This window comes from Salvelinus namaycush, chromosome 2 (assembly GCF_016432855.1).
Source record: "Salvelinus namaycush isolate Seneca chromosome 2, SaNama_1.0, whole genome shotgun sequence".
Taxonomy (NCBI): domain Eukaryota; kingdom Metazoa; phylum Chordata; class Actinopteri; order Salmoniformes; family Salmonidae; genus Salvelinus; species Salvelinus namaycush.
Genome location: NC_052308.1, coordinates 29,336,092 through 29,358,318, shown reverse-complemented (window position 1 = coordinate 29,358,318; position 22,227 = coordinate 29,336,092). Strand labels below are relative to the sequence as shown.

General features: G+C 43.2%; 1 protein-coding gene across 8 annotated transcripts in view; it reads right to left on the bottom strand.

The window, feature by feature from the left end:
- Nucleotides 1-2,716: 2,716 nt before the first annotated feature.
- The window catches only part of LOC120061070 (AMP deaminase 2-like), a 95,942-nt gene continuing 76,431 nt past the window's right edge, over nt 2,717-22,227 (bottom strand). For 6 of the 8 annotated variants that reach the window (XM_039010597.1, XM_039010614.1, XM_039010588.1 and 3 more), the window contains 17 exons: nt 15,404-15,543; nt 14,380-14,510; nt 13,675-13,743; nt 12,720-12,837; nt 12,148-12,334; nt 11,819-11,960; nt 11,610-11,699; nt 11,306-11,435; nt 10,811-11,005; nt 10,570-10,701; nt 10,223-10,386; nt 9,923-10,049; nt 9,572-9,735; nt 6,553-6,673; nt 6,122-6,295; nt 5,835-5,945; nt 2,717-5,758 (listed from right to left, as the gene is read on the bottom strand). In XM_039010597.1, the coding sequence (XP_038866525.1) occupies nt 5,540-5,758; nt 5,835-5,945; nt 6,122-6,295; nt 6,553-6,673; nt 9,572-9,735; nt 9,923-10,049; nt 10,223-10,386; nt 10,570-10,701; nt 10,811-11,005; nt 11,306-11,435; nt 11,610-11,699; nt 11,819-11,960; nt 12,148-12,334; nt 12,720-12,837; nt 13,675-13,743; nt 14,380-14,510; nt 15,404-15,543 (2,414 nt within the window). In that variant the 3' untranslated portion in view covers nt 2,717-5,539. Of the gene's footprint in view, nt 5,759-5,834; nt 5,946-6,121; nt 6,296-6,552; nt 6,674-9,571; nt 9,736-9,922; nt 10,050-10,222; nt 10,387-10,569; nt 10,702-10,810; nt 11,006-11,305; nt 11,436-11,609; nt 11,700-11,818; nt 11,961-12,147; nt 12,335-12,719; nt 12,838-13,674; nt 13,744-14,013; nt 14,122-14,379; nt 14,511-15,403; nt 15,544-22,227 lie in introns of those variants that run through there. The other 2 variants (XM_039010605.1, XM_039010650.1) reach the window with 2 other exon arrangements.

Sequence of the window (22,227 nt, the reverse complement as noted above, 5' to 3'; positions counted from 1 at the left end):
AGTGACTGTCTCTGATTTATTTAGAATTCAAGGCACACTTAGCCAGCATGGCTACCACAGCATTCTGCAGTGATACGCCATCCCATCTGGTTTGCGCTTAGTGGGATTATCATTTGTTTTTCAACAGGACAATGACCCAACACACCTCCAAGCTGTAAAAGGGCTATTTGACCAAGGATAGTGATGGAGTGCTGCATTAGATAACTTGGCCTCCACAATCACCCGACCTCAACCCAATTGAGATCGTTTGGGATGAGTTGGACCGCAGAGTGAAGGATAAGCAGCCAACAAGTGCTCAGCATATGTTGGAACTCCTTCAAGACTGTTGGAAAAGCATTCCTCATGAAGCTGGTTGAGACAATGCCAAAAGTATGCAAAGCTGTCATCAAGGCAAAGGGTAGCTACTTTGAAGAATCTAAAATATATTTTGATTTGTTTAACACTTTTTTAGGTTGCTACATGATTCCATATGTGTTATTTCATCGTTTTGATGTCTTCACTATTATTCTACAATGTAGAACATAGTAAAAATAAAGAAAAACCCTTGAATGAGTAGGCGTGTCCACATTTTTGACCGGTACTGTAAATCAACTATATTAGTTGACTAAATTAGTCAATAAGCTTACTCCTTAAAGAAAAAAATGTATGACACCAGACAACACATTAGATGAATAAACATGCTTTATTTCAATCATCAGACATTATACCATAGAGTCTGTAAAACATTGGCATTCATTTAAAGCCATGATAGTGACTACAGTACACTAAGGGCTCTATTCAATCCACGTCGCAGAAGTTCAGCGTTACAGCGCGATTGAAATGTAAAGGTAATGTTCCTGTGTAAGCGGAGACTGCATTCACAGTAAACACTGCATATGTCAGCTGACCTTTACATTGCTATCGCGCAATCTGTAACACTTCAGCAATACAGATTGAACAGAGGCCTAACTCCAACAAATTAAAAAGACAATGAAAACCACGTCAATAATATAAAAAACATGCAGATAACCTTTCATGTAAAAACATGAAAATATCTAATAAAGAAAACATGAATTGAGCACAAAATAATCACAAGTGAAAATCGAATTGTTTGAATTCAACATTATGAAGTGAAAAGAATACTATTTCTTCAAGGAGAAAATCGATTGAACAAAGAACTAAACTCGCAGTGTGATGATTGACTGATTAACTGGTTTGTGTTCTGTGATGACAACACAGTGTCTATTACTATTACCCAAGACTCTTTGCACTACTGAAACCCGTTGCAAGAGAACAGCATTTTGGACTCAAAACGGCATTGAACTTTTGTGTGTTCTTTCGATTGGGACAGAATTACATATGTCTGTCTTTAGTGAAGTTTGAGAATACAACGTATGGTCTCTGAGTTATGGTATGCTACAGTAGAACCAATAGGTTCCCTAGCATTGTATTTTATAAACAAACAAAGGAACTAAACTGATTGTACAGATTGAGACCAACGACAGGAGTTGGTGAGGTTTGAAAGAACAGATATGTGAACTCTGATGGACAATCTTTAATGGATGGATGGAAATGAAAAGGTAAGGTCAACTGAACTGGAAACTGTGTCGTTGAGTCCCTTAGTGAGCCATACCTGGACCTGAAAATGGATGTCTGATCCTTTATCAACAATTACACACATCCTACTCCACATACGGAGACATAAACCCTTAAATTATACATGTATCCTCTAATTCCCTGCAAAATACTATTTTAAAGAATCAAATCAAAAGCTGTAGTAAATGGTTGTTGTTGTTTTAAAAGCCTTGTTTGTATCAGTCTATGTCCAGTCTATGGCTGTATGTTTGTGGGAAGGATTACAATGTCTGAGTGGGTGTTTTGGTGGGAATGTATAGCCAGATTACATAGGCAGCTCTGGTTGAGATAAATGGCAGGGATGGATACCCAATATGGCTCTTGGTACTACCATTTCTGAAGACTCTTCCAAATTACCCTGGTTAACTTGATCACCTTCCCTCGATACTCTATTGAGAGAGCTACATGCTAAATTAAACCGAGTTCAACAGTCCTAACACAACAATCAACCAGAAAAACAAACAATGAAAATATCAAATAAGAAAAGAATATACATGGTTCTTTGTAGCTCAGTTGGTAGAGAATGGCGCTTGTAAGGCCAGGGTAGCGGGTCTGATTCCTGTGACCACCCATATGTAAAATGTAAGCACACATGACTGACCTTAAGTCACTTTGGATAAAAGTCCAATTGTAAAATTCTGTGAAAGTCAAGGCCAATAATTATGATAACAAATTAAATCTTTCAGCTTTAATAACCACAGTTTATAATGATCTACAGCAACGAAACAAAGTTTGCAATCTAAATATTGATATACTCTTTATATAAACTGTTTATCTCTATAGCCTTTAAAAAAATACACTTTATATATTAAATTCAACTCTGAGGCTCACCCTATGTCCAACACATGCCACCCCTTCACAGTGAAACACCTCACTGTTGAGGAGCTACAGATCAGCCTCCCAGGATTGAGATTAATGCATACAATTTCTCCTAAATTATCTGGTTTCTCAAACATTTAGTGTCTATTCAATCAGATCCGCTTTAGCCGACATCCGCATGGCTGTTGTTTGACCGGTGTCGGAACTGCGTTAGAGCTGTCAAATCCACAAGCAGCTCTTGGCATTATTGCTAAAGCGGACATTGCCATTGGCTGCACGGAGTCGCATGAAGAGAAATCCCATGCAGCCTTGTTTATAAGTTAGAACACTGGAATGTGAGATGTAATCTACACCTTGATTAGGCTGATAGAAATCCTCATTATTTCAATCAATGATTTTCTATTTGTGCGTCATTATTTCTATATATACTACACTTTCTCGTTCTGAACTTCTTAACGTGAGTGGGACGAGTGTGGCTTCTTGACAATGATAAAGAGCATCTGCTCACCGATTTGACAGCTCCAACGCAGTTCCACCTCCGACGCCAAAACATCAGCTATGCGGGTGTCGGCTATTGCCGGTTAACACTTGATCTGCTTGAATCTAGGCCTTACTGTATATATCACGCTTCGATCTTACGTTTTTAAAATGGCCTGGTAGATATGGTATGCAATGCATGGTGAACATTTACAACTAGGGCCCACTTATTCCACTGGAACAGTCTTGGCATCTAATAGGAGTGTACAATTAGAACAGTTATAACAATATCCAAGATGAATGCCCACAGTTTGAATCGGGCATAGAAGAGGCTCTTTGTCTTTGGGCAAGATAATGGGGATAGGTGTGTACTTGTTTTGGTGACCATGACAACCATGGTGGTGGGGGTGAGCTCATTTGTTCCCGATGACAACCATGCAAACGTGTCCCTGCACGGTTTGAGCATTGCCATAGGGATGACAAGCTGAATGAGTTTGTTTTGCAGAACTCAAACTAACAACAATCATTGACTGCACACATACTTCATACATGACAGTCGTTCAGCTTACTTGGCTTCTCATGTGTTGCTTTTTCACATTACATCTCACTTTAAACAGCTTTTCAGCCACTCCTGTTGCATGGCTCCATGCAGGCATTCACAACATAAGATGCACGGTGGAAATGCAGCCAAAGCAGAGCATTGGTAAAACGGCTTCTTCCACTTCACTGGAAGGTCTGGGTAGGTAAGGGAGAAGGTACTTTAACATGCAGCATGGTTTCAGTCCCAATGGCATCATCTTGATGTTAGTTCAGCAAAAATGCTAATGCATGAAGAGAACAGATGCTGTGGTTGTTGTTGTTGGTGATGAGGACTGAGGCGTTGCAGCAGAGCATGAGAACAGCTTAGACTGTGACAGGCTAGCTAGTGCCTAAAGTTCAAATCAAAAGGCACTGGTAAGTCTGGTATGGAGCATACAGGGCACTGCATACAATGAACTAATAACCAACATAGTGGGTCCAGAGGCCCGTCCCTGGGGTCTGTCCTGGTCTCTTTAGAGGACCAAGGGGTGTGTGAGGGGTGGGAGTGGGACATACACACACAATGGGGGGTTTGGAGGGTCCATATCCAAGAACATGGTGACTGTTGAGGTAATGGTAGGGGGGCATGGGAGCCCCACTGGCTTGGACGCTGCTGTATTCATTCTTCTTGACTTGTGCTTGGAAAACATGTTGTGGTTGATTGGCTCCATCATTCACATCTCTCAGCATCCACTCTACCACAGACAGATATATCCTTTAGATATATATATATATATATACCCTGTACACATCATGCATCTGTACTGGAATAGTATACATCTACTCTTTTTGGCTGCATATTCTATAACTAATGTGATTCTTTTTTTTCTGCAGCTAAAAATAACATCTATCTTAATGTTAATTGAATGGAATGTTTGCAGTAGACCAGTCAGGCGCACAGCTCCATGTCCTGAGGGCTGCTGCAGTGTCTCTGCTGGATGTCCTGCTTGCTTTTTAGTTCAGAGCTGATTTAGATCACGGAGACTAGCTGAGAGGACTCCTTTAGCTATTAAAGCACTAGAAACTTCCTGAAGCCAGAGACAGATGAAAGCCAGCAGATACCCAGCAGCACACACAAACTGGAATTGTGCACAACTTCTGCTTCTAGACCACGCAGATTTGGTCCTTTGTTTGTTTTTTAAACTCAGTACGTCCGTACTTTAGAAAAGTGTTACCATGGTTTCCATGCATCTCTAAGTTACATGCGACTGTTCCTATCAGTGCGGAACAGGTGTTGTTGGAACAATGTAGTGTGGAACCTATGCATTGTGTCGTGAGGTAAGACAACCCATGGATAATACACTCATAATATTGCTGCTAAGTTGTATCTGCTTTCCTACTTCAAAAGTTATAACCATTATGAAAATATTACACTAGATGTTAATACTACACTAGATGTTCATATTACATTAGATGTTAATGTTACACTAGATGTTCATATTACACTAGATGTTCATGTTACACTAGATGTTCATATTACACTAGATGTTCATGTTACACTAGATGTTCATATTACACTAGATGTTAATGTTACACTAGATGTTCATATTACACTAGATGTTAATGTTACACTAGATGTTCATATTACACTAGATGTTCATGTTACACTAGATGTTCATATTACACTAGATGTTCATGTTACACTAGATGTTCATGTTACTCTAGATGTTCATGTTACACTAGATGTTAATATTACACTAGATGTTAAGGTTACACTAGATTTTAAGGTTAATGCAGCATGACTGTGTGATGGAAGATAAGCAGCTTTTAGGACAGGAAAACTGTGCAATAAGTGTGTGTGTGTGTGTGTGTGTGTGTTATATCAGTGATGGGTACAAACACGTCATCAAATCACAGGCTTAACTGTGGGATCTTCCATCCCATGCAGGGTCACATGACAAAGCAAAGGAAATCATTTGGGGTGTGAATGTATGGAGGGTCAGGAGATAAAAGTGACAGAGGAAGTGACAGAGGAACAGATCGAAGATCAGAAAATCTCCTCCAATATGAAATAAAACCTATCCAGGGAGCAATAGAGGAGTTGATTGATTTAGCGTCCTTCTGCCCCGACGGGAGCCATGGAGAGGGTGTCCTCCTCGTCGATGTTGTCCAGCTCCTTGGTGCGCACAGCGTGGGTAATGAGGTTGAGCTCCTCCAGCAGGGTCTCACTGCGGTATGCCACGCGGATGTCCGGGACGTTGGTACGACGGATATCGTTGCTCTCTGGGCCCTCTTTGCTATATTTGGGCCCCAGCCAGTAACTCTTTGCCTGGAGACAAGAAAGAACATCAGAGCAGAGCACTTGGCACAAAATGGCTGCGGATGAGAGGAGAGGAAGCAGATACCTTGTGGGAGAAGCCGCTCATAAGGACGCTGTTCCTGGCCAGCTCACACATGTCACAGGAGCTGAGCTTCCACACCTGTGTGGCGATGCTGTACTCCTCCATCAGGGGCTCCTGAGGACAAACACACACAAAAGACAAAAAAACATTCAATGAATTGTACTGATTGACTGTACTGACTCACCATTGCAGTTGTAGTGCAAATGGTTTTGCCTGTGTGTGTGTGTGTGTGTGTGTGTGTGTGTGTGTGTGTGTGTGTGTGTCTTGACAGCGCTCCCCTGTGCACTGACCTTGGTGAAGTGGAACTGTAGGGGGTCGTCAGTGGACAGAGAGACCATGAGGCCTCTGGACAGATACTCAGGCAGGGGGTTGCGGTGGTAGCTGAGGAACAGGCTGTTGTTGCTCAGGGGGGACATGGCAATGCCAATCTGAGCCAGGTAGTACAGGTACTGCAGCACTGGTGCCTGGGGACATGAGGAGGAAAGAGATGCCATATGATATAGTCTATCTTGTTAAATGCACAACTGCAGTATTCAAGGGGAAAGTGTCTCATTGTTCTCCTGAATTCTCTTAAATTTGCAACTGAAGTAACCTGGTGAGCAAAGTCCCAAAACCAAGACATCATTTAATAAATCAACCAATCAAACCTTCAGAGGTCACCTATGAACTGAACTCTACTATCTGTCAGTAGTTTTGGGAGACGACGTGTGTGCTGACTGACCTTCCTGAGAAGCAGCCCGTGGGAGATGTTCTCTGAAAGCATGAAACCCGACACCAGGTGGTGGACAGGCCCCGCCTCCCCGCAGTGAGGGCGCAGCACAAACGTGTGGAAGCCACGCCTCCTGCATGTCACAAGCAAACACATATTAGCTTCATAAAGCATATTCATAAACAATCCTTAATGTTTTCATGCGATTCATTCATCATTTATGATATTAAAGGTCCAATGCAGCCGTTTTTATTTCAATATCAAATAATTTCTGGGTAACAATTAAGAACCTCACTGTGATTATTTTCATGGTAAAAAATAAACCAAAATAGCTTTTTAGCAAAGAGCAATTTCTCAAGCAAGAATTTTGCTAGGGCTGTCAGAGTGGGGAGGAGAAAACTGAAAGCTAGTGTCACACCCTGACCATAGATTGCTTTGTATGTTTCTATGTTTTGTTTGGTCAGGGTGTGATGTGGGTGGGCATTCTATGTTGTATGTCTAGGTTGTCTGTTTCTATGTGTTTGGCCAAGTATGGTTCTCATTCAGAGGCAGGTGTCAGTCGTTGTCTCTGATTGGGAGCCATATTTAGGTAGCCTGTTTTTCTTTGTGTTTTGTGGGTGGTTGTATCCTGTGTTAGTGTTTTCACCATACGGGACTGTTTCGGGTTGTTTGTACTTTTGTTATTTTCGTTCAGTGTTCGTTTTGATTTATTAAATTATCATTATGGACACTTACCACGCTGCGCATTGGTCCTCCGATCCTTCCTACTACTCCTCGTCAGACGAAGAGGACGAAACCCGTTACAGCTAGCTGTTATTGTTATTGGCAGAGAGGTTTGGAACTCTGTTTCTTATTGGTCTATTAATTAATTTACCGCCTGGTGATGTCACCAGGCAGATCAAAACTCCATCACACCAAACAAGCTGAAATTTCAGGCGGCCTTTTCAAGCAGTTCTGACAATAAAAAGGTATTATCATAATTTCCACAATTGTACAGTATTATTCCAACCTCATAGCGTGTATATATACTGAACAAAAATATAAACGCAACATGTAACAATTTTTATGATTTTACTGAGTTACAGTTCATATAAGGAAATCAATCAATTGAAATGAATTAATTAGACCCTAATCTATGGATTTCACATGACTGGGCAGGGGCGCATCCATGGGTGGGCCTGGGAGGGCATAAGCCCACCCACTTGGGAGCCAGGCCCAGCCATTCAGAATGAGTTTTTCCCCACAAAAAGGTTTTATTACAGACAGAAATACTCCTCAGTTTCATCAGCTGTCTGGGTGGCTGGTCTCAGACGATCCCGCTGGTGAAGAAGCTAGATGTAGAGGTCCTGGGCTGACGCGGTTACACGTGGTCTGCGGTTGTGAGGCCGGTTGGGCATACTGCCAAATTCTTTAAAACGACGTTGGAGGCGGCTTATGGTAGGGAAATTAACATTAAATTCTCTGGCTAAAGCTCTGGTGGACATTCCTGCAGTCAGCATGCCAATTGCACGCTCCCAAAAAACTTTAGATATCTGTGGCATTGTGTTGTGTGACAAAACTGCACATTTTAGAGTGGCCTTTTATTGTCCCCAGCACAATGTGCACCTGTGTAATGATCATGCTGTTTAATCAGCTTGTTGATATGCCATACCTGTCAGGTGGATGGATTATCTTGGCAAAGGAGAAAAGCTCACTAACAGGGATGTAAACAAATTTGTGCACAAAATTTGAGAGAAATAAGCTTTTTGTGCATATGGAAAATTTCTGGGTTCTTTTATTTTGTGTCATGAAACATGGGACCAACACTTTACATGTTGTGTTAAAATTTTTGTTCAGTGTACACTACCGTTCAAAGTTTGGGGTCACTTAGAAATGTCCTTGTTTTATTTTCACTTAGAAATGTCCTTGAAAGAAAATGAATTTTTTTGTCCATTAAAATAACATCAAATTGATTAGAAACAGTGTCGACATTGTTAATGCTGTAAATGACTATTGTAGCTGGAAACGGCAGATTTTTAAAGGAATATCTACATAGGCGTACAGAGGCCCATTATCAGCAACCATCACTCTGTGTTCCAATGGCACGTTGTGTTAGCTAATCCAAGTTTAGCATTTTAAAAGGCTAATTGATCATTAGAAAACCCTTTTGCAATTATGTTAGCACAGCTGAAAACTGTTGTCCTCATTAAAGAAGCAATAAAACTGTCATTTTTTAGACTAGTTGAGTATCTGGAGCATCAGCATTTGTGGGTTTGATTAAAGGCTCAAAATGGCCAGAAACAAAGACCTGTATTCTGAAACTCGTCAGTCTATTCTTATTCTGAGAAATGAAGGTTATTCCATGCGAGAAATTGTCAAGAAACTGCAGATCTGGTACAACGCTGTGTACTACTCCCTTCACAGAACAGCGCAAACTGGCTCCAACCAGAATAAAAAGAGGAGTGGGAGGACCCGGTGCACAACTGAGCAAGAGGACAAGTACATTAGAGTGTCTAGTTTGAGAAACAGATGCCTCACAAGTCCTCAACTGGCAGCTTCATTAAATAGTACCCGCAAAACACCAGTCTCAACAGTGAAGCGGCAACTCCGGGATGCTGGCCTTCTAGGCAGAGTTCCTGTGTTCTTTTGCCCATCTGAATCTTTTATTTTTAGTGGCCAGTCTGAGATTTTTCTTTGCAACTATGCCTACAAGGCCAGCATCCTTGCCATTGGAACACAGGAGTGATGGTTGCTGATAATGGGCCTCTCTGTACGCCTATGTAGATATTCCATAAAAAATCTGCCGTTTCCAGCTACAATAGTCATTTACAACATTAACAATGTCTACAATGTATTTTTGATCAATTTGATGTTATTTTAGTGGACAAAAAATGTGCTTGTCTTTCAAAAACAAGGACATTTCTAAGTGATCCCAAACTTTTGAACTGTAGTGTATATATAAAACACGTGAAAATCTAGTTTTTGACTGCACTGGGCCTTTATTTATTTTTATAGTCGTCTTTGTGCTGAGGTTCGTTACGCAGCCTGGTACCTGCGCAGGTGGTTGAGCACGGCCATGTTGGCGTAGGTGTAGTAGAGGTAGTAGGAGTAGGGAGGGTTGTCCTCCTCTGTCCAGTTGGCTGGCAGGGGGCTGTCCATATTGAAGATGTGGTGCTCCGGCTTGGACTCGTCATCCACACTGTCAAAGCCCACCACCTGACAACATACAGTGATACAACAATAAGTTAAGGTAAAACAGTGCCTGTAGTGTATGAATGAGGTGGGGCCCTAAGTTCTTTCTGACCGGAAGAAAATGTATCTTAAGTGTCACATAAGTGGATGTTAGGTGTAGGTAAAGGGAGAATCCTACTGTGTGGACTGTAGTGCTGTGTGAGTGACTCACATGCTGGAGGAAGAGGTGCAGCTCAGGGTGGCTGCGGGGGTTAATGGTGACCTCAAACAGAGGCATGAAGATGTTCTCCATCATCTCCTGGAAGTTAGCCAGCTGCTTCTTGGTGCAGTACACATCACTGCAGTCAGAGGAGGGTTAATCATATGGAAGATTATTATCATTCACATTCATTCATTCAAAGATAATACTTGTCACAAATAGAAGGAGAGGTTTACGTCCAAGACAAGCAGATAAAAGGTAGATGTGTATAACTGCTTTGTTGATGCTGTAGTAGGTAGAGGTACTACTCACAAAAGGCGGGGCACTTGGATGAGCCAGCGCACGTTGTCAGAGTAGACTTGGTGTTTGACGGCCCACTGGGCCAGCTTGTCCCACTCGTCCCGGGAGCGGCCGTAGATGGACAGACGCAGCTCCACATTCTGGTACTTACTCTCCTCTAGGTCAGCCATCACCTCCTGATGGAGCATCAACAACAACAACGCATTAGAGACATCAATATCATTGTATTAATGTCTGTGAATTAAAACTCAAGGCCACATTTTCTCTTAATATCAATGTGCATAACTATGTGGGGTGAACTAACACATAAGCACCACTGTTTGTATGGCTGTTTAAGGTAGCACGGGATGGTTTCAGACCTTGATCATGTGGCCAAAGTATTTGCCCTCGATGTGGTTGTCTGTCTTGATGAAGATCTCTCTCAGGATGGATTCTCCGATGGGGTTGTATTTGGCATTGAACTTGTCGAAGCGATGGAACGTGTTGCGGTCCTGAGAACAGATTGGTACCGTAAGTGTCACCTCTCTTCTTCCCCCAATTCTCCTACCCCTCCCTCTTTAAACAATTCTCCTACCCCTCCCCTCTCCCCCTGCTCCTCACCGCGTGCATGTCCAGTGTGTCCACACTCAGGTCAAAGGCGGTCAGGTTCATGCTCTCAAACACCTCCATGAGGGTCTGTCCCCGCCCGTGCTCCATGTGGACTATCTCCCCAGGGTACTTCTTCATGGCCCGCTTGATAAAGCGCAGCAGGTGCTTCTGGTTCATACAAGATGAGGCATGGATGTGGGTGTCCACCTGGGGGCAGAGGGAGAGACAGGGTCAACAACAATGAGATGTTGAGGATGGATGCCAGAAAGACAAAACAAAAAACCTGAGTTAGTTAGCACTTAGCAGTGGTGTATCTTCATTGCTCACATGGTCACTACACCAAGGAAAAAGTGGGAGACTACTTCTAGATATATTTCACTCCAACAATGTGGAGTGACTAACTGATATTGAACACTTTGCAGGTTTTATAGAGATGTTGTAGATCAAGAAGCTGTTGGATGCTGTAGTGTTGTGAACGGTTGTTGTGTCAGTGTTGTTGTGTGTCACCTTGCGGATGTTGTAGAAGTCACGGTGAGGAACCTTCTTCTGGGCTGCCAGCTCCTTCATCTCGTTCAGCAGGATGTGCATCTGGAACTTAGAGCTCAGGTATTGCAGCCGGCGGTAGCAGAACGACTTTCTGCACACACACACACACACACACACACACACACACACACACACACACACACACACACACACACACACACACACACACACACACACACACACACACACACACACACACAGAGTACTAATGAGACAACAGATGTGATTAATGTTAACTGTAAGGCCAGTAACCAGTAACACTCACACTGGTCCGTTAATAATGAGAGCCATCATGACATTCATGTCAGCGATGTACTCCTTCAGGTCTGGGTAAGGCAGGTCCAACTCTGTACTCCTGGAAATGATGGAGAATTTCCGTTACACACTCTCTCTTACACACACGTAGAAGCAGACTACCCCATCACACACTTCACACCAAAAACTGAAAACAAGCAGACTCAAACACAAACCCACTTCTCCATGGGGCTCTTCTTGGTGTAGACATGCATGACCCCATCCACCATCTTACAGCTGTACCCTGTGTCTGCAGGCATGTTCTTGGTGTCCTGGTTTTCATAGGGGTGAGTCTCTGAGACAGGGGGGTGGACTGGAGCATCTGTGGGAGACAGCGGGGAAGGGAGAAAAGTTCACCATACTATTATACATCACAAGGTCATTTTCATTCACAAGTTCACAAAGTAACTCAATTGCTAAAGAAGATGGGGGCAGAAACCCTACAGCTATGCCCTGTGTGTCTCAGTTTGTGTCATACCCAACGTGTCAGGTGTGTGAGTATGTCATACCTGCATCAACAGGGGTCTCAGGGATCTCCTCATAGATGCGTAGGTCCAGGGGTTTCTCTCCCAGCTCTCCCAGCTCTCGGGCAGTGGTCTTACAGAAGTTCTGAATGGACAGAGCGATGTACTTCTCCCTGATGAACAGGGCCTTCACCACACATTTAGCTGCATCCACCAGGTCTGTGAAGGGCACCTGATCAGGGCAGAACGGTACAAGTCAGGCATAGTCTACAGTGATTAGGCATCCACAGGCACTGTCAAGAGTGTGGCTGAGTGGGTAACAATTTCACAACTCTAGACTGCATGCTGTCCCCACTGGAGACCGGGGTTCACTACCCGGTCCAGGCTCTCATTTCTGAACTGCTTCCTCTGTATTTCCAACTGTCTAAATAAATACATCCAAGCACTACCAATAGACTTGTTGACTGAATTGGTTAACCTTCCATAGTAAGCATGTTGCAAACTGAGAGACCAACCAACTAGTACTTGGAATGAAAAACCACTGCATCATAAAACACTGATCAGGATGGACTGTGACTGGATTTATTCTATCAAGTTGTTTAGTCAGCAGCTCTCACCCCACACTTCTCCTCCCCTGATATTGAGACACGCTGGTACTCTCGCTCCATCGGTAATACTCTCTCCTTCATCCAGCCATCATCCGTCCTGTCCACACCACCCAGCTCATTCATAAACCTACAGGGAGAGAGAAGGGGTAAAGATTAGGAAAGGAGAGAGCATGGGGCAGGAAGATAACCTTTGCCCTAGCACCAGAGAGAGAGAAGGAGATATGCTGGCGGCATGCTACAACACCGACATCCTTGTCAGATAGGCTACGTCTGCTATACAGATATAGCCTTACAGGAGGCGGCTAATTCACCAATTGTTTTCCGCGTCATCACTCAATAGAATTTTGAAAGATTACCTTATAAAGTCATTCGCAGTACTTTATTAAAGTGTAATAGACCACTGAGATGTTATTGAAGAAATAAGTTGTTTGAGGTGCAGGACTGAATAACAGCCCTGCACCTCAGAGGGGTTCCCGAGTGGCGCAGTGGTCTAAGACACTGCATCTCAGTGCAAGAGGTGTCGCTACAGTACCTGGTTCAAATCCAGGCTGCATCACATCCAGCCTTGATTGGGAGTCCCATAGGGCGGCGAACAATTGGCACAGCCTCGTCCGGGGTAGGCCGCCATTGTAAATAAGAATTTGTTCTAAACTGACTTGCCTAGTCAAATAAAGGTTAAATAAATAAATAAATAAAATGACTCAACATCACCTGTGATGACTATACCTCACATCACCAGTAGGGGGCAGCACACAGGGAACTCAAATTTTGCTAATGGAGTTGGAGTGGAACATTCTCAATATATAATAAAATGATACATTTAAAATTAAACTCTTCTGCAAATGAGCGCCAAGGACTGTACATACGTACAGGTAAAAACTTGACCTTATGCATTCACAAGATTGTTAGGAAAAGGCAAAAGATAGAGAGAGAGAGAGAGAGACTGAAAGTACAGCTCACTCACTCTAGGTCGGCAGCACTGTCAATTTTCATGAACTCCTGTTTGATGCGGAGCAGGATCTCTGGCTCAAGCCTGGCGTGGTGCGGAGCGCATGGCGGCAAGGCGAGGTCAGAGGGGTACAGGTGAGATAAAGCACAAGGAAAGGGGGGGGCACACATATACACATTTAAACACATAAGCACAGAAGAACAGACAGAGAGGATGCAAATACAGTTACACAAACAAAGAGAACAACAGTAACGCACATGACACACACAAAGGGGATCAGGGTGTAAAGGGTGATCAGATGAAATGGGACAAACAGAGAAACATGATCAGTTAGCAGTGGTACAGACAGTATACCTTGATTGGTCACATGACCCTGCTGCGGTGAGTGGAGCAAGGATTCCGTAGGGTGTCAGATCCCCCCTGAGATTGGCTCAGTGGAACAGGCCATCACACCCCATCAACCCAGACAGAACCCCCCCCCCCCTCTCCTGTGGGTGGAACAGGCTGGAACACCAGGATGTGAATGCTACTGACTGACTCCATTAGCTGTTTGCTTATGTTAGTTAGCTGGCCTGCTTAAAAGCGACATGATGGAAGCTGTTGAGGGTGCTTGTGTGCCTGTGGGTATATGGAGGGTGTTTGGGTGTGTACGGGGGAGTTGTGTTGGTGTGTATGTGAGTGTGCATGTCTGCTGCTGTGTGTGTGTGTGTGTGTCCCTACTTGATGTCCTGGCTGATCTGCCTCTCCAGGCGTTGGCGTCTCTCCTCCAGCTGCTCGATGGGGCTGTCCTCAGGGAACTCATAAGGAGCGGTGCGCATCTCACTCTCCGTCAGGCTACGAGTGAACAGCTCCTGAGAGATACACAGAGTCAAATAAACATTAGAACACACACACACATTACACACACAGGAAGAGTTTACTTAACATTACAATACACAAACTTACATAAACAACATGAACATTTAACACCCACAAACATCCAACACATGCAGTCGCACGCACGCACGCACGCACGCAAACACACACACACACACACACACACACACACACACACACACACACACACACACACACACACACACACACACACACACACACACACACACACACACACACACACACACACATTTGGAAAGTGCTTGACAGTGGTGGAAAAAGTACCCAATTGTCATACTTTAGTAAAAGTGAAGATACCTTAATAGAACATGACTCAAGTAAAAGTAAATGTCACCCAGTAAAACCCTACTTGATTAAGATTCTAAAAGTATTCGGTTTTAAATATACTTAAGTATCAAAAGGAAATGTAATAGTAAAAGTATAAATAACTTCAAATTCAAACCAGACAGCACCATATTTTATTTATTTAAAAAAAATCACGGATAGCCAGCGGCACACTTCAACACTCCAACATAATTTACGAACGAAGCATGTGTTTAGTGAGTCCGCCAAATCAGAGCCAGTAGGGATGACCAGGGATGTTCTCTTGATAAGTGTGTGAATCGCACCATTTTCCTGTCCTGCTAAGCATTCAAAATGTAATGAATACTTTTGGGTGTCAGGGAAAATTTATGGAGTAAAAAATACATAATTTTCTTTAGGAATGTAGTTTAGTAAACGTTGTTAAAAATATAAATACTAAAGTAAAGTACAGATACCCCAAAAAACTACTTAAGTAGTACTTCAAAGTATTTTTACTGAAGTACTTTACACCACTGTTGACAACACTGTGTCCCTGTGCTCTCACCTCGGCGATCTCCTTGTACTTTCCGTCCATGGATGTACGCAGGTTGATGGGGAAGTGTTTGAGTGTGTGAGTGATGGGCGTCCCAGGGAGGGAGCGCTGAGGATTCAGGGGCTTGGACTGCCCTGCTACACCACGCAGATCTAGATGGAGGGAGAGCGATGGAGAGGAAGATAGAAAGAGAGAGGCAGTGTTATACAACAAATAATAAACGTTCCAAAAAATAAAAAAAACAAAGTTAAACAACAGGGAGGGAGAGACAGAGTGAGTTGTTATTGGGTGGATTTGCAACATTCAGAGCGAACATTTAAACACGGTCTGATATTTCACAGCCACAACTCTTGCGCCATCACCTCCAACATGGGACTACACCAGTATACTCCACTCCGGCCCTCTTCTCTCTCAACTACAGCCTTGTCTCTCAGCAGCAGTTTTGTGCTCTGCATACAGCACAGAGGAGCTTCCCTACAGTATGACAACTTCAGTGGTGTGTTAGTCTCTCCACAGCACTGCTGGCCCTTTGAGCTGTGTCTCTGTTGGCTGCCCACTGCATTGTGTGTCAGGCAGCAGCAGCAGGAGGAGTGGTATGTGTGTGTGTGTGTGTGTGGCACTAGTCTCTGTGGTATATAGCACACCCTAAGGGTCATTCAGATGGATGCTCAATAACAAGATAAATGTTGTCAGACGCCAGACACCCGTTGCCATGAAGACCTGGTCTGGAGAGAGGGGAGGAGAGGTTGGGGGAGGAGCACAATAACAGAACCGTCCCCTGAGACGGACGCTGCTGGGTGAGAGAGTACACACTACACTGGCAGGCAGGCAGAGAACAAAGACCCCACTGTGTATGTCCCATTGAAAACAAAGAGAGAGCGAGAGAGAGATGGGGGATTAGTAACCAAAAGATGAGTGATGAGCTCAAGAGCCACGTGATAGTTTGCTAAACTGTGTGTGTGTGTGTGTGTGTTTTCAGAGAATGCTGCTTTGGCATGATGATCCCATTAGGCCTTTACACTGGAGGGGACCTCTGAGATGCAGAGGGTTACATTTTAAGACAGACAAGCCCTGTAAATTAGTGTGTCCCACAGCATGCTCTGCTATGCCTAATCACCCCATGAAAGATGCCAGAGCAACTGGACTCATCACAAACACAGACATACAGACTCCGGCCTCCATTACAATGACTGTCCATTCATGTCAGTATCATCACCACCACACTACAGTCATATGTGCTCCGTAAAACACAGTACTCATTGAATAAGGCAAAACACAAACAGTACCATCGCTCCATGTATCATTAATACAACGGTCTCATTCAGTAGTGCTAAGCATGGCCACTATGTCATCATCAGCACAGTCAGATTCACCCTATGCACATTACATTTATTCAATGATAATAAACTATATTCTATCAAAAATACTAGTGTCATCATGATGTTCTCTCCAATGGATTTCCCACAGTGAAGCATAGCAGTAGCCTACTGACGTTACAAGCGTGATTCAGAAGATAGGGAGTGAGATTTTTAATTCGAGAAGAATGGATTCACTTTTTCAATGCTAGTTAGGCATACTATAGTTATCACATTTCACATTGGATTTATTAAATACAAAAAGGTAAGACGTGTTGTTAATTCTGGTGCCGTTCTGCACACACAAGCTTGTCAGCTAGCTAGCTTCCCTGGTCCAACGTTAAGCCAACTCTGAAGTTCAAAGACATTCAAAGTTTATCCATAGAAGCTGCTCCTCCGTAGGTATTATTCTATGGGACTATTTCAGATAATACATGTCATCACATGCATCTCATCACAGAACTAGGCCTACTGGGAGACTAAAGCAAAGCAACCCACTGACATCTACAGAAACTGAAAGCCTTCAACTATGCTGCTAGACTTCTGGGGGAAAGCAACATGTCTAAGTAGGCAGATTTAGACAGGACTGCAGTGGTTGATGGTACTACCACCTCAGCACACTTGATTGTACTACCTCCCCTAAATGAGATTTGCTATTATATTTGTAATTTCTGGGACTTTATTTTGTATATTTTTTTCAACATCAGTTTATAGGCCCACCTTGACCTTTGTCACAGTGCTGCATTGGCAATCAAAGCACAGAGGAGGACACAGAAACAAAGACACACTCTCATACACTCCATTATCCCCTGCGTAGCCTCCATGTAATCCCCCCCCCCCCCCGGATCCTGTCCTTCCCTCCACCACAGACACCTCTTAATCCAGCACCCCCAAACCCATTTAGCTTCAGTGACCTCAGAGGGGAAACGCAACACTTCACAACACCACAGGCAGACAGGCCCATTGTCAGTGTTTACTGCAGGCTCTCTCATACGAACAACACTAGGTCGGCAGTGTATTCGGAAAGTATTCAGACCCCTTTACTTTTTCCACATTTTGCTACGTTATAGCCTTATTATAAAACAGATGTAAAAAATAATAATAATAATAAAAAAAAAAAAATGCCCTCATCAATCTACACAGTACCCCATACTGACGAAGTAAAAACAATTTTTAATACATTTAATACATGTATTAAATATAAAAAACGTAAATATTAAATTTACATAAGTATTCTTCCCTGCAGATCCTCTCAAGCTCTGTCAAGTTGGATGGGGAGCGTTGCTGCACAGCTATTTTCAGGTCTCTCCAGTGATGCTTGATCGGTTCAAGTCCGGGCTCTGGCTGGGCCACTCAAGGACATTGAGACTTGTCTCGAAGCCATTCCTACTTTGTCTTGGCCGTTGTCCGGAGCGCTCTGGACCAGGTTATCATCAAGAATCTCTCTGTACTTTGCTCTGTTAATCTTTCCCTCGATCCTGATTAGTCTCCCAGTCCCTGCCGCTGAAAAACATGATGCTGCCACCACCATGCTTCACTGTAGGGATAGTGCCATGTTTCCTCCAGACATGACGCTTGGCATTCAGGCCAAATAATTAAATATTGGTTTCATCAGACCAGATAATCTTGTCTCTCATGGTCAGAGCCCTTTAGGTGCCTTTTGGCAAACTCCGAGCGGGCTGTCATGTGCCTTTAACTGAGGAGTGGCTTCCATCAGGCCACTCTACCATAAAAGCCTGATCGGTGGAGTGCTGCAGAGATGGATGACCTTCTGGAAGGTTCTTCCATCTCCACAGAGGAACTCTGGAGCGCTGACAGAGTGACCATCGGATTGTCGGTCACCTCCGTGACCAAGGCCCTTCTCCCCCGATTTCTCAGTTTGGCCAGCCGGCCAGCTCTAGGAAAAGTCTTGATGGTTCCAAACTTCTTCCATTAAAGCAGTGCTTCTCAATTATTTTCTGTTACGCCCCCCCTAGGAAGAAGTAAACATTTCACGCCCCCCAACTCTCCGCCGCGACTGTAAATAGTATCATTTGTCTATAAAATTGTTATAAGTACACCTCTGCATAACATTGTATCCTTATTAACATTAAAGAAAACAAAAAAAGAAAAAAGAAAGAAATATAGATCAACTTACAACAAAGAATAACTTTATTACCATTGTTTTTTAGTCTGTAACAGAAAAGACTTAAAGTGCATTAATTTGCCTGAAATTTAAAAAAAATTCAATCCTTATTTAAACTGTTTTTTTTTGTTGACCATTTGATACTGAAAAATAAAATGAAATATAATCAATAAATAATAATACGTTCAAATTGATCAGCAACATTAACTCAGGAGCACAATATATGAAACACTTTGACCTATAAAACAAAAATGAATAAAACAATTTGTGCTGATTTTTAAAAATCAAAATGAGGAAGTCAGGATTAATGGCTACAATGAGCACGTTTTGCAGAGCACAGCTTTTCGAAGCGGGGTTTGAAGCATGATACTGCAACTCTCAGCTCCTGCTCAATGTTTAGCTGGGACCTGTACTTGGTCTTCAGTGCAGCAACAGCAGAGAAGCCAGTCTCACAAAGATAAGATGTTGCAAAAGGAAGAAGAATGTCCATGGCCCTCTGCCCTAAGAGTGGATACCGCCTCTCTACATTCAGCCACAATTCACTCAGTGTCTGTGATGTGAACCTCAGTCTCAATGTGGAGTCAGACGTCATATCAATGAACTGGTCCTCCTCTGCAGAGCTGAAACCAGTTGGAGCTGGTGCATTGAAAGGATCTCTCATCCAGTCATATTGGGAACTGTTTTCAGGGAAGTACTTTTTAAAGAATCCCATCAGTGATGAAATATGCTCCTTAATATATGGAATCACTGAGGTGGCATCATAGTCAGTAGTGTCAACAAATTCATGCAGGTTCTCGAATGAATCAATATTTCCTTCATCAAGTCGCCTGCCCCACATTGCAAGCTTTCGAGTGAAAGAGCTGATCTTGTCTGTGACCTGAGGGAGGTGTTTATCTTTCCCTTGAAGCTGTAGATTTAGTTCATTTAGCTTTCCAAGTATGTCACTCAGGTAGGCCAGTTTTGCCAGGAAGTTCTCATCACAAAATTTTTCTGCGAGGTCATACTTGTGCTCCTGCTCCGAAAACATTCTTATCTGCTCTCTGAGCTCAAAAACTCGGGACAAGACTTTTCCTCGTGACAGCCACCTTGCTTCACTGAGAAACAGCACAGCTTGATGTTCAGCTCCCATCTCCTCACAGATAGCAGAGAAGACTCTTGTTTTTAGTGGTCTGGTCTTTATAAAATTGACTACACCTACAATGTCAGTCATAACCTCACTTAATTCAGAGGAAAGGTGCCTTGATGCCAGTGCTTCTCTGTGTATAACACAGTGTGTCAGCTCAACATTAGGTGAGGCCTTCTTGATGAGTGCCCGAAGTCCTTTTCTCATCCCTGCCATGGTCTGTGCACAATCACTGCAAACACCAATGCAGTTCTCCCACTTTAGCCCATTCTCAGTCAGGAAGCAGTCCAGCATTTTGAATAGCTCTTCAGCTGTGGCTCTGTCTCTGACATATTTACAAAAAAGTAGATCCTCACACTGGGAGTTTGTCATGTCAAAACATAAGCGATAAACAAACAGTCTTTGTTGCTGTCAGTTGCTTCATCGAACTGTAAGGCAAAACGTTTGTCTTTGAGTTTATCTACCAGCAGTTCTTTAAGATCGTTAGCAATGTCATTTATACGTCTGGCGACGGTGTCATTGGACAGAGGGATAGCTTTTATTTTTGCAGCACTTGCGTCATCCAGCATGACAGAGACCATGATATGATGCTAACAGTGCTCGCTGGTTTACTGAAGTAGCATTCACAAAGCGGGACTATTGTTGGCAATATTCGGCACGTTTTCGCTGAAAAAACTCAAGCAGCTTATCTTATCTTAACTAAGTGACGCCTTAATTTATTTGGCTTCATGCTGTCCGCTGCCAACATTTTTAGACACAGTAAACATACCGGTCTTTCCTCGTCTCCCACCGTAGTCACAGTGAAGCCAAGCGCTACATACGCTTCGTCATATTTCCTCGTCTTAGCTTTCGGGAGACTTACGTTTGTCTCATTATCTCCGTCTTTCTTTTCATCCCTGTTAAATATTTTTCCATGGTGTCTCTTAAGGGTTTGTTATCTGCACTTCATATCTCCTGCTCTGTGCTGTGTGCTCTTGTTCGGTACAAAAAAAACCTACTCCACGCGGCAAAAAAAGTATGTTACCCGGGGTCACCCCCCCCCCCGGCATCGCTCCGAGCCACCCCAGGGAGGCGCGCCCCACTATATGAGAAGGACTGCATTAAAGAATGATGGAGGCCACTGTGTTCTTTGGGACCTTCAATGCTGCAGACATTTTTTGGTACCCTTCCCCAGATCTGTGCCTCTACACAATCCTGTCTCAGAGCTCTACGGACAATTCCTTCGACCTCATGGCTTAGTTGCTGCTCTGACATGCACTGTCAACTGTGGGACCTCATTTAGAAAGGTGTGTGCCGCAGGTGGACTCAAGTTGTAGAACCATCTCAAGGATGATCAACGGAAACAGGATGCACATAAGCTCAAAACTTCCGACTTCCGGCTTTTTTATGGTGGTTTGGAGCAGTGGCTTCTTCCTTGCTGAGCGGCCTTCAGGTTATGTCGATATAGGACACGTTTTACTGTGGATATAGATACCTTTGTACTGGTTTATTCCAGCATCTTCACAAGGTCCTTTGCTGTTGTTCTGGGATTGATTTGCCCTTTCGCACCAAAGTACATTCATCTCTAGGAGACCGTCTTCTTCCTGAGTGGTATGACGGCTGCGTGGTCCCATGGTGTTTATACTTGCGTACTATTGTTTGTACAGATGAACGTGGTACCTTCAGTCGTTTGGAAATTGCTCCCAATGATGAACCAGACTTGTGGAGGTCTACAAATTATTTTCTGAGGTCTTGGCTGATTTCTTTTGATTTTCCAATAATTTGAAGCAAAGAGGCACTGAGTTTGAAGGTAGGTCTTGAAATACATCCACAGGTACACCTCCAATTGACTCAAATTATGTCAATTAGCCTATCAGAAGCTTCTAAAGCCATGACATAATTTTCTGGAATTTTCCGAGCGGTTTAAAAGGCACAGTCAACTTAGTGTATGTAAACTTCTGACCCACTAGAATTGTGATACAGTGAATTATAAGTGAAATAATCTGTCTGTAAACAATTGTTGGAAAAATTACTTGTGTCATGCACAAAGTAGATGTCCTAACCGACTTGCCAAAACTATAGTTTGTTAACAAGAAATTTGTGGAGTGGTTGAAAAACAAGTTTTTATGACTCCAACCTAAGTGTATGTAAACTTTCGACTTCAACTGTAGGTGGACTGTTTCCTGTCAGTTAGATATGAAATGTTACCTCCTTAAATCCATAATGCAATAATTTTGTCAAAATTATTTGATGA